General features: G+C 41.7%; 1 protein-coding gene across 1 annotated transcript; it reads left to right on the top strand.

Annotated features, from left to right (window-relative positions):
- Nucleotides 1–1504: 1504 nt before the first annotated feature.
- Nucleotides 1505–4612, top strand: LOC129535993 (olfactory receptor 5BS1-like). The gene is made up of 2 exons (XM_055394774.2): nt 1505–2277; nt 4450–4612. The coding sequence occupies exons 1-2, from the start codon at nt 1505–1507 to the stop codon at nt 4610–4612; spliced, it is 936 nt and encodes a 311-aa protein (XP_055250749.2).
- The last annotated feature ends 9806 nt before the right edge of the window (nt 4613–14418 follow it).

The following is a 14418-nucleotide window of genomic DNA, read 5'->3' as shown; positions in this document are numbered from 1 at the left end:
GGGAAGAAATAGTTGGCCCAGGAACTCATTTAGATGAGAGCAGGACTCCGACCTAAGGGCCTCTCCAGGGACCATCAACACTCTCCAAGGTCTAGAGATAAGATCAAGTCCCTCTGGTTATTGTTAATTTGGAGGCAAAGTCAAGAAATCTTCCTGTTGGACAGAATTACTATAAGGATATTTCCTTGCTCAGAAGCACCACCTCTGCATCTTCTAAAGGAAGGACAAAGTTCAGGGAAGCCCAGGAAGCCCTAACTATATTCGTGGCTTTTGCTCCAGTGTTGGAAAGGATGCCATTTTGGTAGCCTCCACTAAGAGCATCTCTTTTTGGGCTAGAGAATACAGGTGAAGACAAATATTATTCTCATTCAACTCCATTTTCTCCTAAAACTATCCATTCTGAGAACTCATGAGTATAAAAGCCATAAATTGAGACCAGATTCTTATTTATCATCCTCCTGAATTACCCTTCAGGGCGAGAGAGGTGAACACTTTTATCTTCCTTTGTTCTAGACTAAACCCTCTGTCTATTCTTCCACATGTTCTAAGTTGTCTTTTATCTCTCCTCTTTTTTTCCTTTACGATCTCTGTGATGCACAGAAGGTGCTCCAAATTTGACTTGATTTTATCCAAATCCTCTGGTAAAAACTCAGAAAATAGCACAGTCTTCATGGACTCTCATGTTAAATCCTAAGAGTACAGTGCAAACACTGGATATTATAACTTCACAGAAATCCCTTGGAGTCACTGATGTGCACAGCCATTGCCTTCAATTTGAGAGCGTCCTGCAATCTGGTTTCTGTGAAACCAGCAACTCCGGTGGCACTTCCACTTGTGTTGACACAAAAGGAGAAAAGGTTCCCATTTAATATCAGAGATACCCAAAGAAGACTGTCCCCCAATCTTCAGAATTTCTCAGCTGGAACAGACTTTAGAAACCATCTAGTTTTCTTGATTTGTTTTTTTGGTAAGAAACTCAAGTGAATTATTCATGAACTTACAGTGACAGAGAAAGATCTTGTGCCATCATCAGCTGTCACAATACCTCTGCCAATCATACAAACATGCATCATGGACTATAAGCCAGATGGCCAGCCAACATGTTTATTGCTTACTCACTAGGCCAGTGAGCCTTCCTGTGGTTTGACCTCCATTCTTTGTGGAACTGGAAACAGTACTTCTCAGTGCACTGGTGGCTATTTCCAACTCCCTTCATTTCCTTCTCCAGTCTCAATAATCTCTTTTTTCTCCCCATCCTCTCTAAGTCTGATTCTCTACACTCTTCCTTCCCACCTTCTCCACCTCAGCCAATATATTATTGCCCTGAGCTGGAAAGGGTTGATGAGTTCTGACATGGCAAGGTTGCCTCTGCTACACAGTCTGTCCTGGGTCAGCCCTGAAGCTTTATTCATAACACCTCATCCCCAGCCATTCTCTGAGACTCATAGCACTTTGGAGCATTCTTTTCTGTTCTTGTGCCTCTGAAGGAAAACTCAAATGCTCCATGGAAGTCGGGAACACAACCAGAGTCACTGTGTTTGTTCTCCAAGGACTATCCAACAACCCTCAGATCCAGATAGTACTGTTTGTAACATTCCTGGTGGTTTACCTCCTGACCCTCACAGGGAACCTGCTGATGCTGCTGGTGGTCAGGACTGACTCCCACCTCCACACCCCCATGTACTTCTTCCTCAGTCACCTCTCCCTCCTGGACGCTTTCTATGCCTCAGTCATTGTGCCTAAGCTGCTAGAGACCCTGCTTTCCAAGTGGAAGACTGTATCCTTCCTTGAATGTTTCACCCAGATCTCTTTGGTCATATTTTCTGGGGCCACTGAAGCTTGCCTCCTTTCAGTCATGGCCTATGACCGGTACCAGGCTGTGTGTCATCCGCTGTTGTATGTGGTGACTATGAACAAGAAGGTGTGTGCTGGCCTGGCGGGAGCCTCCTGGGCCATAGGAATGGGGACTGGCCTACTTAACACCATCCTCCTGGCTCAGCAGGATTTCTGTGGCCCCAACCTCATCTGCAATTTTGCCTGTGAGCTTCCTCCAGTGCTCCTGTTGTCCTGTTCTGACCCCTACATTAGCGTTGCCTCTATCCTGACCACCATGGTGGTCCTGGGCCTTGGTTCTCTTGTCCTATTGGTGGGTTCTTACACCTGTATTATCCTGACAGCCCTGGGGATCAACTCTGCCACAGGTTGGAACAAGATCTTCTCTACCTGTTCATCTCATTTTCTTGTGGTCACCACTTTCTATGGTTCAGGAATTTTCAGGTATGTCATTGCTATACCTTTGAATGTAAATGTAGAATATTTTTTTCACTAAGCAAACTTGCTCTGTAGACAGAGCATTGCAGAGTAGTAGGAAAAGAATTGTACTAGAATCAGTAGGCCTAGATTCTAGTTCTGACTCTGTCGTTGGCCTAATGTGTGAATTATTTTAAAAAATCCATTTTCTTTCTGAGGTCTCAATTGTCTACTCTGAAAAATAAGCTAATACAAGAAGTCAAGATTTTCTTACTTTCGTTAACCTATGATTTTCAGAGTCATCAAAAGAAAATCATAGGGCCTCTGGTAGACATTTATTCAGTGCTGCTGCTGCTGCTGCTAAGTCGCGCCAGTCATGGCCGACTCTATGCGACCCCATAGAAGGCAGCCTACCAGGCTCCGCCATCCCTGGGGTTCTCCAGGCAAGAACACTGGAGTGGGGTGCCAGTGCCTTCTCCAATGCATGAAAGAGAAAAGTGAAAGTGAAGTCGCTCAGTCGTGTCCGACTCTTCGCGACCCCATGGACTGCAGCCCACAAGGCCCCTCCGTCCATGGGATTTCCCAGGCAAGAGTACTGGAGTGGGGTGCCATTGCCTTCTCCATATTCAGTGCTAGACAATAAAATAAAATACATCATCCTTGAAACAGATGCCATTTCTCCTTCTTACTGGAAGTTCACGTCTCCACAGATTATTTCTGGTTTATTTATTAGGCATCTACTAAACAACAGCTGCTTTACATAATCAAGCTCAATTTTAATATGTATCACAACACAGGAGAAATATTATTAATGTCAACTTCTATAAGAAACCTGAGTTTCAGGAGTAACTAAGTACCTTACAAAAGTTGCCAGAACCATCTAGGAATGGAACCTAAATATAAACCAAGCCTCCCTAACTTGAAACTGCAAGTTCTTTTCTATTATGTTTCTCTCAAACATAAGCAGCTCTAGTTGATGTGCCCTTGTTTCCTAGGAAACAGTAACTAATGGCCTGCACTCTCTACTAGTGAAATGAAGATGGATTTGCACAAAGTGCTCTATACTTTTCTCACTTGTCTGTTACTTAGTAAGAAGTGTGGCATGGGAAAAAATAAAGAAAGGTCTAGGAGAGCTCATCTGAGCCTAAGGACAAATCTCTGCAGCTCTCTTTGTCTCAATTTCCTCATTTGCCACAAGAGGGGGTACAAGATTTCTCCTACCTGCTTCACAGATAATGTTGCTGCTGCTGCTAAGTCACTTCAGTCGTGTCCGACTCTGTGCGACCCCACAGACGGCAGCCGACCAGGCTCCACCGTCCCTGGGATTCTCCAGGCAAGAACACTGGAGTGGGTTGCCATTTCCTTCTCCAGATATGTTAGGAGGGATAATTTAAAAATTAAAAAATGACGGTAAAATGAATACCTTTTTTAATCAAGCACAGCAAACCCAAAAAGAACATTCCAATGATAATGGCACAATTGCAAAAAAAAAAAAATTAATGCTTCTTTGGGAAATACTCTCAGTAACGCTTAACAAGTTACATTCAAAATTTTAATTTTACTCTTTTGGATTCATATCTCAAGTTAAACACAAAATTTTTATGTTTCACTTTATTTACAAAGCTTGGCTTGTTTTCTAAGCCAAAGACAAACATACTAAAAAGGACAAAATTTTATTCCCCTGCACATTATAAAAATAATGTGCTGTGATTCTGAGGTAACTCCCCATAAATGTTTGGGGAAAATGACAACATTATTGGATTAGCATATAGTTTTGTAAGGAATAATCATCATAAGATGGGAACAAACAGCTGTGTATATAAGAAAAAGAAGAGGAAAAAATCCTCATATTGTCATCATAATTATTAAGGAAAAGTACTTTGAAAAGTGAAGTGTTACAGAAATGCATGAAATTATTTTTTGTTCTAATCTATAGCACTTGATATGCTACAGAACTTCCTTTTTCCTTGGGGCAGCTCCTATAATGTTTTGTATAATTCATCTATGGAAGTGTTTACAAGCAGAAATGACAGACTTCTCATGAATAATACAGTCATTCCTAGATGCTTCTACCAGTGATAGCTGACTCAGCCCTGAGCACCCTCTTTGCAGAGTCTGGGTGGAATGAACCATGGATGCCAACATCATTGTGGCCACTGTCCTGAGTTCATTTTTGTCCTTTGTGCAATTCTCTTCAAGGTACATGACTCCACCTTCTGGCTCAGCCCTGGAGCAAGTGCTATCCTTGCAGTACAGTGTGGTGACCCCACTACTGAACCCCCTTATCTACAGTTTGAAGAACCAAGAGGTGAAGGCAGCTCTAAGGAGGATGCTGGCCAGGAAGCTCAGGCTTACCTTCTAAGCAAGGCTCTACTGCTTCCTCATAATAAGAGGAAAAGTCATGGGAAAGAAGAGGAGATGGAGAGAGCTTCATCTCTAAGCTTACTTATTTAGAGATGTTTTTTAGCAAGAAAAACAGAAGCCTTAGTTCCTCTGACCCCAGTGCCTTCCCACAGTCAAGCAAGATGGGAAAACTCCCATAGAACTAATGACAGCCATCCACAGAGGACACAGTCACCACACAAGAAAATCTTCTCAATAAACATCTGGATGATCATCAAAAAACAAAAACAGCAATTCCACTTTTAGGAATATATCCAAAGGAAATGAAAATACTAACTCAAAAAGTTATCTGCACCCCCATGTTCATGGCAGCATTATTTACAATACCCAACACATGGAAAGAAACTAGGTTTCCTTAATGGATGAATGGATAAAGAAGCATGGATAAAGTAATGGAATATTACTCATTCATAAAAAAAAAAAGAAGAAACCCTACCATTTGTGACAACATGGATGGATTGTGAAGGCATTATTATGCTCAGTGAAGTAAATCAGACAAAGACAGACAAATATAATATTATCTCACTTACATGCAGAATCTAGGGGAAAACTAAATTCATAGAAAAAGAAATCAGACATGTAGTTACCAGGAGTGGATGGTAGGAGGAAAGTAAAGTAATTAAAAGGTACAAATTTTTAGGGTAAGATAAGTACTGGGTGTAATGCACAATATGAAGATTGCAGTTAACACCACTGTATGATGTATAGGAAATCTGGTAAGTGAGTAAATCCTAAGAATGCTCATCACAATGAGAAAAGTTTTTACGTTCTTTTTCTTCTTGCTTTTCTTTATATTATATCTTTATGAGATGGTGATATTTTTTTGAGGAATAGGAAAGAGGTTTATTTCAGTCAAACTGAGGACTATCGCCCAAAAGACAGCCTTTCAGATAACTCTGAGAAACTGCTCCATTGAACCATTATTTTTAGCGTAGACATATACCTTATCAGAACACAGAATACCCATCAAAGATGACCTGGGAATATTCTTTCAAGGTTCCAAAAGAGATAGGCTTAGTAAATATAGAGCGAGATAGCAGGACCCTGCTATCTAGGTGTCTAGGAAGAGAACCTTATCTTCAAGAGATTAAATATGGATGTAATAAGAAGGGAATTCTTTATCCTCATCTTCAAAACAGACATTCTATACCTTAATGGTTAAAAATCAGACATGCCATGATGCGTGTTTTTGACAGGCTCTTCAAGTTCACACAAACTTCAGGCTGAACTATGTATAAGTCAAAACGACTCCCTCAAAACTCAACGTATGAAAATTTTCTCCATGAGAGGAAACTTTCAAGATTTTCCAAGTTAGAAGTTTCAGGATGATGGATATTAACTGAACATATTGCAATACTCATTTATATATGTATATCAAGCCATTCTGCTATATGCCTTGAACTTATACATTAATGTATGTCAATTATCTCTCCATAAAACTAGGGGGGAAAAGTAAATACTATCTTCACAGCTCCACCAGCCATTTCCACAGCATTGCTTTTCTCCCTCGTTTCGTGCCTGTTCCACCCTCCTCTTTTGTCTTTCCCTCACTCTTTTATTTTGTCTATGCACAAAGTGGAAATCTGACCACTAGCAAATTTCCCGCTTCATACTGTGAGGGTCCCATCTTAATACTGAGACCCAACTCCTGCTTGGCTCCCATACTGAAAACTATCTGGCAAAATCTAAAGCTCCAGAGTAACCTGGAAAGAAATGAAATAAAATAAGTGTGTCATCTGTATTTTTCTTGACTCAGTTCAGTTCAGTTCAGTCGCTCAGTCGTGTCCGACTCTTTGAGACCCCATGAATCACAGCATGCCAGGCCTCCCTGTCCATCACCAACTCCCGGAGTTCACTCAAACTCATGTCCATCGAGTCGGTGATGACATCCAGCCATCTCATTCTCTGTTGTCTCCATCTCCTCCCACCCCCAATCCCTCACAGCATCAGAGTCTTTTCCAGTGAGTCAACTCGTCACATGAGGTGGCCAAAGTATTGGAGTTTCAGCTTTAGCATCAGTCCTTCCAATGAACACCCAGGATTGATCTCCTTTAGAATGGACTGGTTGGATCTCCTTGCAGTCCAAGGGACTCTCAAGAGTCTTCTCCAACACCACAGTTCAAAAGTATCAATTCTTCGGCGCTCAGCTTTCTTCACAGTCCAACTCTCACATCCATACATGACCACAGGAAAAACCATAGCCTTGACTAGACGGACCTTTGTTGGCAAAGTAATGTCTCTGCTTTTTAATATACTATCTAGGTTGGTCATAACTTTCCTTCCAAGCAGTAAGCGTCTTTGAATTTCATGGCTGCAATCAGCATCCGCAGTGATTTTGGAGCTCAAAAAAATAAAGTCTGACACTGTTTCCCCATCTATTTCCCGTGAAGTGATGGGACCAGATGCCATGATCTTCGTTTTCTGAATGTTGAGCTTCAAGCCAACTTATTCACTCTCCTCTTTCACTTTCATCAAGAGGCTTTTGAGTTCCTCTTCACTTTCTGCCATAAGGGTGGTGTCATCTGCATATCTGAGGTTATTAACATTTCTCCCAGCAATCTTGATTCCAGCTTGTGCTTCTTCCAGCCCAGTGTTTTCTTGACTGGAAATACCTAAATCAGAACATAACAAATAATAAATCCTGAATAACTATTTGTTGATTAAGAAATGCATGAAGGAATGAATGATCAGTCTGTCTCAGGTGTCCATTCTCTTGCATGGTCCTAGGAAATAGGAGGGAATATTTCCCTCTAAAGTGTAAGCCCTGAGAGTAGAACCCTGTCTAATGATTCTGTACCTAGTAGGTACTATCACTTAATAAGCTCTCAATTAGTGCATAAAAAAAAAAGAAGAAGAATGAATTAATGAGAGAGTAGGGAGAGAAGGAACATATGAAAAGAAACATTTAATTTTGTCCAATAAAATTCCTGCCTTCACAACAATATACATGTCAGCAGAAAGTAGCATGGAAGAGAGATCAGGATAGAAAGAGAGAAAAAGAGTCCATATTTTGGGACCCCACTGAGGGTCATACTCATAAGAGCTTGCTGAAACACGTGCACTCCATCACCCCAGCCCTGAGTCTCTCCACCACCCACCTGAGCCCAGACCACTTGAGATCCCTGACTTGGCTCAAGACTTGTTCCAAGTCTAGAGGAAGGAGAAGCAGTTGGAGAAAGTAAAACAAAAGTTTAGCTGCCACCCCATCTCCCATTCAGCTCCAAAGAGAGCTCCTTAAAAGACAATAGCAGTTGTTCCATCCAAAGACTGACAGGTCTACAACAGCTGAGACCACTTCAATGCCAGCTCCCTGATTTCTATCTGTTCTCAATCCTTTGACCCTTAGACTACCATTGTCTCTGCAATTGTCAGTTTTCTTCAACAAAGCCCTCTGAAAATCATATGTGGTACACTCATATGTGGTACACTCACAGGGGAAATTTCCAAGATGAGGATATTCCTCTCTAGAATGAGGCCAGGGCTGGGAGCTGAGCAAAACAGTCCCAGCTTCAGTAGCATTTCTGTTCTGACCTCTTTATGGAGCTAGTCATATGCCTTCCTGAGGGTGTCAGTTCAGTCTCTTAGTCGTGTCCAACTCTTTGCGACCCCATGGACTGCGGCACACCAGGATTCCTTGTCTATCACTAACTCCCGGAGCCTACTCAAACTCATATCCATCACACCAGTGATGCCATCCTACCATCTCATCCTCTGTCGTCCCCTTCTCCTCATGCCTTCAATCCTTCCCAGCATCAGGGTCTTTCCAATAAGTCGGTTCTTCACATCAAGTGGCTAAAGTATTTGAGTTTCAGCTTCATCATCAGTCCTTCCAATGAATATTCAGGACTGATTTCCTTTAGGATGGACTGGTTGGATCTCCTTGCAGTCCAAGGGACTCTCAAGAGTCTTCTCCAACACCACAGTTCAAAAGCATCAATTCTTCGGTGCTCAGCTTTCTTTATAGTCCAACTCTCACATCCATACATGACTGCTGGAAAAACCACAGTTTTGACTAGACAAACAAAAGTCTTGAGGGTGTAACTGAGGCAAAATAATAAGCAGATTGTGAGATCAGTGGAGGAATGGCCATTCAGTCCTGCCCTCCCACACAACCACACACAGGGATTATTCCTACAATCCTGTAGACTTAGAGGAAAGCCTTTCACCCCATGATTAGGGAGGGAAATGCACACCTCTGAGAGATGTATCACATTGTGTTCAAATTCAGACCAAAATCATAGGATGAATATCAAGTTATTTCCTGTGACTTATTTTTCATTAAGTATATGAAAGGGATGCCCTGTCCACCACTTGCCTGGCCCTATATGTCCATAAACAGGCTACTGGGCCTCCATTAGAGAGCTGCTGGTCTCTGAGACAACAGAAATATGGTCTAAAGGCCAAAATATCCAGTGGGTATATAGGGTGTAGGTACTTTGTGGATGCTAAGTCGCTTCAGTTGTGTCTAACTCTGTGCGACCCTATGGACTGTAGCCTGCCAGGCTCCTCTGTCCATGGGATTCTCCAGGCAAGAATACTGGAGTGGGTTGCCATGCTCTCCTCCAGGGAATCATCTCAACTCAGGGATCAAACCCATGCCTGTTAGGTCTCCTGTATTGGCAGGTGGGTTCTTTACCACAAGAGCCACCTGGGAAGCCCAGGTACGTAGGGGAGAATGAGGGAATTAGAAAAATAAAACTTGGCTAATACAGAAATGGGCAATTTAAATTAACGTTTTGGAATACTGGATTGTCAAAGCAGGAAGAAATCTCAGGAAAATCACTAGACCAAAATCTTCATTTAATAACGAAGAAACTGAGCCACAGAGACAGAGATGACTTACCCAGCTTTGGACCATCAGGGAAAAGCAGAAATAGATTTTGGACTCAAATCTCCTGCTACCCTTCTTCACATTTTTCATAATCAAATTAGAAAAAAATCTGCAAACAGGCTCCTTGATGACCAACCAACTAACAAGAAGGAGTAATGAAATACAGAGTTCCAACCACAAGGCCCCAGGGGTCCAGATTCTTCTATTGCTCAGCTCTCCTCATCTAATGGTTCTCAGAAAGAGTTCCTGTCACAGCAATTTGTAAAGGGTATTTTCTTATCTCAGAGGTAAGGAAATACCTCAAAGCTGCCTCAAGTCATTCATTTCAGATTCTTTGAGCTCCTGCCCTTACTGTCCTTTTACCACCCCCACAACTTTACCTGTCAGAATCCCACCAATACTTCAAAACAAGTTTAAACCTCACTCCTCTCATGAATCTTTCCTTGAGGGCTTTTTCCCACAACTCACCCCCCACCAAATATAAATTATCTTTCCTCTTATGGACACTTAGGGCACATTTCTGAACTAATGATACTTATGATACAATATCTTACACTTTAATTAATTCTTAATGTTTATCTTATCTTTCCTACTATTCCTTGAGGGAAGAGATGCTTTTAGTCAACATTAGATCCCCTCCATCTAAATGTGGAGGTGCTGGAATACTAGCTGAACTATTTCAAATTCTAAGATGATGTTGTTAAAGTGCTATACTCAATATGCCAGGATATTTGGAAAACTCAGCAGTGGCCACAAGACTGAAAAAGGTCAGTTTTCATTCCAGTCCCAAAGAAGGGCAATGCCAAAGAATGTTCAAACTACTGTACAACTTCACTCATTTCACATGCTAGCAAAGTAATGCTCAAAATACTTCAAGCTAGGCTTCAACAGTATGTGAACTGAGCACTTCTAGATTTACAAGTTGGGTTTAGAAAAGGCAGAGGAATTAGTGATCAATTTGCCAAAATCCACTGGATCATACACAAAGCAAGGGAATTCCAGAAAAATATTTATTTCTGCTTCATTGACTACACTAAAGCCTCTGACTATGTGGATTACAAAAAACTGTGGAAAATTCTTAAAGAGATAGGAATACCAGACTACCTTACCAGTGTCCTGAGAAACCTGTATGTGGGTCAAGAAGCAACAGTCAGAACTGAACATGGAACAATGAACTGCTTCAAAATTGGGTGAGGAGTATGACAAGGTTGTATATTGTCACCTAGCTTATTTCATTTATATTCAGAATATATGATGTGAAATGTTGGGCTGAATGAATCACAATCAGGAATCAAGATCACTGGGAGAAATATCAACAACCTCACACATGCAGATGATACCACAGTAATGGCAGAAAGTGAAGAGGAACTAAAGAGCACCTTAATGAAACTGAAAGAGGGAAACTGAAAAAGCTGTCTTGAAACTCAACATTCAAAAACACTAAGACCATGGAATCAGTCCCATCACTTCATCACAAATAAAAGGGGAAAAAGTGGAAGGAGTGACAGATTTTATTTTCCTGGGCTCCAAAGTCACTGAGGACAGTGACTGCAGCCATGAAATTAAAAGATGCTTGCTCCCTGGAAGGAAAGCTATGATAAACCTAAACAGCATGTTAAAAAGCAGACACATCACTTTACCAGCAAAGGCCTTATACAGTCAAAGCTGTGGATTTTCTCATGTACGGATGTGAGAGTTGGACCATAAAGGAGGCTGAGCAACAAAATTTGATGCCTTCGAATTGCGCTGCTGGAGAAGACACTTGAAAGTTCTTTGAACTGCAAGATCAAACCAGTCAACCCTAAAGGAAATCTATGCTGAATATTCTTTGGAGGACTGATGCTGAAACTAAAGCTCCAATACTTTGGCCGCCTGATGTGAAGAGCCAACTCATTGGAAAAGAACCTGATGCTGGCAAGATTTAAGGCAAAAGGAGAAGGGGGCGACAGAGGGTGAGATGGTTACATTCCATCACCAACAATAGACAGGAATTTGAGCAAACCCCAGGGGACAGTGGAGGACAAAAGAGCCTGGTATGCTGCAGTCCGTGGGGTCCATGAGGGTCACAAAGAGTCAGACAAGACTTGGCTGAACAATAAGAACAATAAGAGCCCCTCCATAGTTCTTTAAATAATCTAGGTGATCAATGAAACTTTGTTGAATTGAACTGATGCAGGAAGGAATCTCCATCCTTGAGTTGTTACAAGTTGAGTCCATTTCCTCTTCAGTAGAGATGAAGGTGGCTATGAGCCATGGCCATGTCTACTTCTTCACCCTATTTCCTCCCTTGTCCTCTTGGAAAAAAATACACCCAGCCAGTCAAAATGAGGCCCTTTATTCAGGATACCATCTAGCCATCTCATCCTCTGTCATGAATAAAGGGCCTGATTTTGAGTGGAATACAGGTGGAATACACTGTTGCAGTGCCTTCAAGGGGACTGTTGTTGTTCAGTAGACTTCCAAGATTTTCTAGAACTAACTTAAAGCCACAAGTTTATATCATTTCTAACTCTCTGTGGTTTCTAGCCAAACCAATGAAGTGCTTAGGTTACAGTCCTGAAGAGACCCTTCATACCCTTACTTAAAGTTTCTAATCTTAAGTTTTATTAAAAGCAATAATATGTATTAACTAGCAATATTTGCGTGATCACCAGCAGCTCTGAATTTGCATGTGATGCAGGAGACCTGGGTTCGATCCCTAGGTGGGGAAGATCCCCTGGAAAAGAAAATGGCAACCCACTCGAGTATTCTTGCCTGGAGAATCCCAAGGACAGACGAATCTAGCAGGCTACAGTCCACGGGGTCGCAATGAGTCAGCCATGACTGAGCAAGTTTCACTTTCTTTCAGCACCAGAAAAGATATCCTTTTCATCATTGTTGCTGTTGTTCAAGTGTTCAGTCATGCCTAACTTTTTTCAGTGCCATGGACTGCAGCAAGCCACGCTTCCCTGTCCTTCACTACCTCCCAGAGTTTGCTCGAACTCGTGTCCATTGAGTCAATGATACCATCCAGCCATCTTATCCTCTATCATCCCCTTCTCCTCCTGCCCTCAATCTTTCCCAGTAACAGGGTCTTTTCCAAGGAGCCAGCTCTTCGTATCAGGTGGAAAAGTATTGGAGCTTCAGCATCAGTCCTTCCAATGAATATTCAGAGTTTATTTCTTTAGGACTGACTGGTTTGATCTACTTGCTGTCCATAGGGGAAAGGAAGAAAGTAAGAAAACTTTCTTTTCTTTCTTTCTTTTTTTTCCAGTCCATAGGGAATGGGAATGCAAAAGCAGAAAGTTAAGAAATACCTGAAGTAACAGGCAAGTTTGACCTTGGAATACAAAAAGAAGCAGACAAAAGCTAACAGAGCTTTGCCAAGAGAATGCACTGGTCATAGCAAACACCATCTTCCAACAACACAAGAGACAACTCCACACATGACATCACCAGACAGTCAATACCGAAATCAGAGTGATTATATTCTTTGCAACTGAAGATGGAGAAACTCTAAACAGCAAAAAAAAAAAAAAGACCTGGAGCTGACTGTGACTCAGATCACGGGCTCCTTATTGAAAAAGTCAGACTTAAACTGAAGAAAGTAGGGAAAACCACTAGACCATTCAGGTATGACTTAAATAAAATCCCTTATAATTATACAGTGGAAGTGACAAATAGATTCAACAGATTAGATCTAATAGATAGAGTGCCTGAAGAACTATGGACAGAGGTTCATAACATTGTACAGGAAGCGGTGACCAAAACCATGCTCAAGTAAAAGAAATGAAAGATGGTAAAATGGTTGTCTGAAAAGGCCTTACAAATAGCTGAGAAGAGAAGAGCAGTAGAAGGCAAAGGAGAAAGGGAAAGATATACCCATCTGAAGGCAGAGTTCCAGAAAATAGCAAGGAGAGATAAGAAAGCCTTCCCAAGTGAACAATGCAAAGAAATAGGAAAAAAAAAATAGAATAGGAAAGACTACAGATCTCTTTAAGAAAACTAGAGACACCAAGGGAAAATTTCATGCAAAGATGGGCATAATAAAGGACAGAAGTTGCAAGAACCTAACAGAAGCAGAAGAGATTAAGAAGAGGTGGCAAGAATACACAGAAGAACTATACAAAAAAAGGTCTTAAACCCGGATAAACACAATGGTGTTCATTCACCTACAGCCAGATATCCTGGAGTGTGAAGTCAAGTGGGACTTAGGAAACATTACTACGAACAAAGCTAGTGGAGTGACAGAATTCCAGCTGAGTTATTTCAAATCCTAAAAGATGATTGTGTTAAAGTGCTGCACTCAATATGTCAGCAAATTTGGAAAACTCAGCAGTGGCCACAGGACTGGAAAAGTTCAGTTTTTATTCCAATACCAAAGAAGGGCAATGCCAAAGAATGTTCAGGGTCACTGAAAAGGTCAAAAGTTCAGAGCATCAGTCACGCATCCCTGGAGATCAGTCCTTATGTCCAATGGTGACACTACCGGGCCCAGGGCTCAGAGACAAGTTAGCTTCAAGGGGGTACAAAAAAGCAAAGCAACGTAGCCATAGAGAAGAGGAATTCCAGGAACAGAAAGAGGGCAGAAGCAGCAAAGACAGCAGTGTTCCCAACTTCTCACAGAGCCACTGATCCAGTTTCTCAGAACAGAGTACATTATAGGCCAACCTGATCAAGAAGAAGAGGACAAGGCAAGCTGACCGACAGGGTCTTAGCTCAACTTTCATCTAGTTTTGTCTCCGAGAGGGCCGAGGTGGAAGAGTATGGGTGAAAATTAAAACCAAAAAGATTTTCCTGGCCACGTGCCAAGGAACACTGTGCCACCACCATTTTTTTTTTAACTCCAAGAATATTGTAGGGCCGTGGTACAAAGAACTTACCTTAAGGTTTAGGTCTGCTGCTGCTAAGTCGCTTCAGTAGTGTCCGACTCTGTGCGATCCCATAGATGGCAG

This window comes from Moschus berezovskii, chromosome 6 (assembly GCF_049115385.1).
Source record: "Moschus berezovskii isolate FMDL1 chromosome 6, NW_MosBer_1.0, whole genome shotgun sequence".
NCBI lineage: Eukaryota > Metazoa > Chordata > Mammalia > Artiodactyla > Moschidae > Moschus > Moschus berezovskii.
Note: the sequence above shows the minus strand (reverse complement) of the source record. Positions and strands in the feature narration are given on the sequence as shown.

What these genes read in the sequence shown, in the direction of transcription:
- LOC129535993 (XM_055394774.2), top strand. Translation starts at nt 1,505, where the DNA reads ATGGAAGTCGGGAACACAACCAGAGTCACTGTGTTTGTTCTCCAAGGA. An exon ending in TATGGTTCAGGAATTTTCAG is followed by an intron (nt 2,278 to 4,449) that starts GTATGTCATTGC and finishes ATTCTCTTCAAG; the next exon opens with GTACATGACTCCACCTTCTG.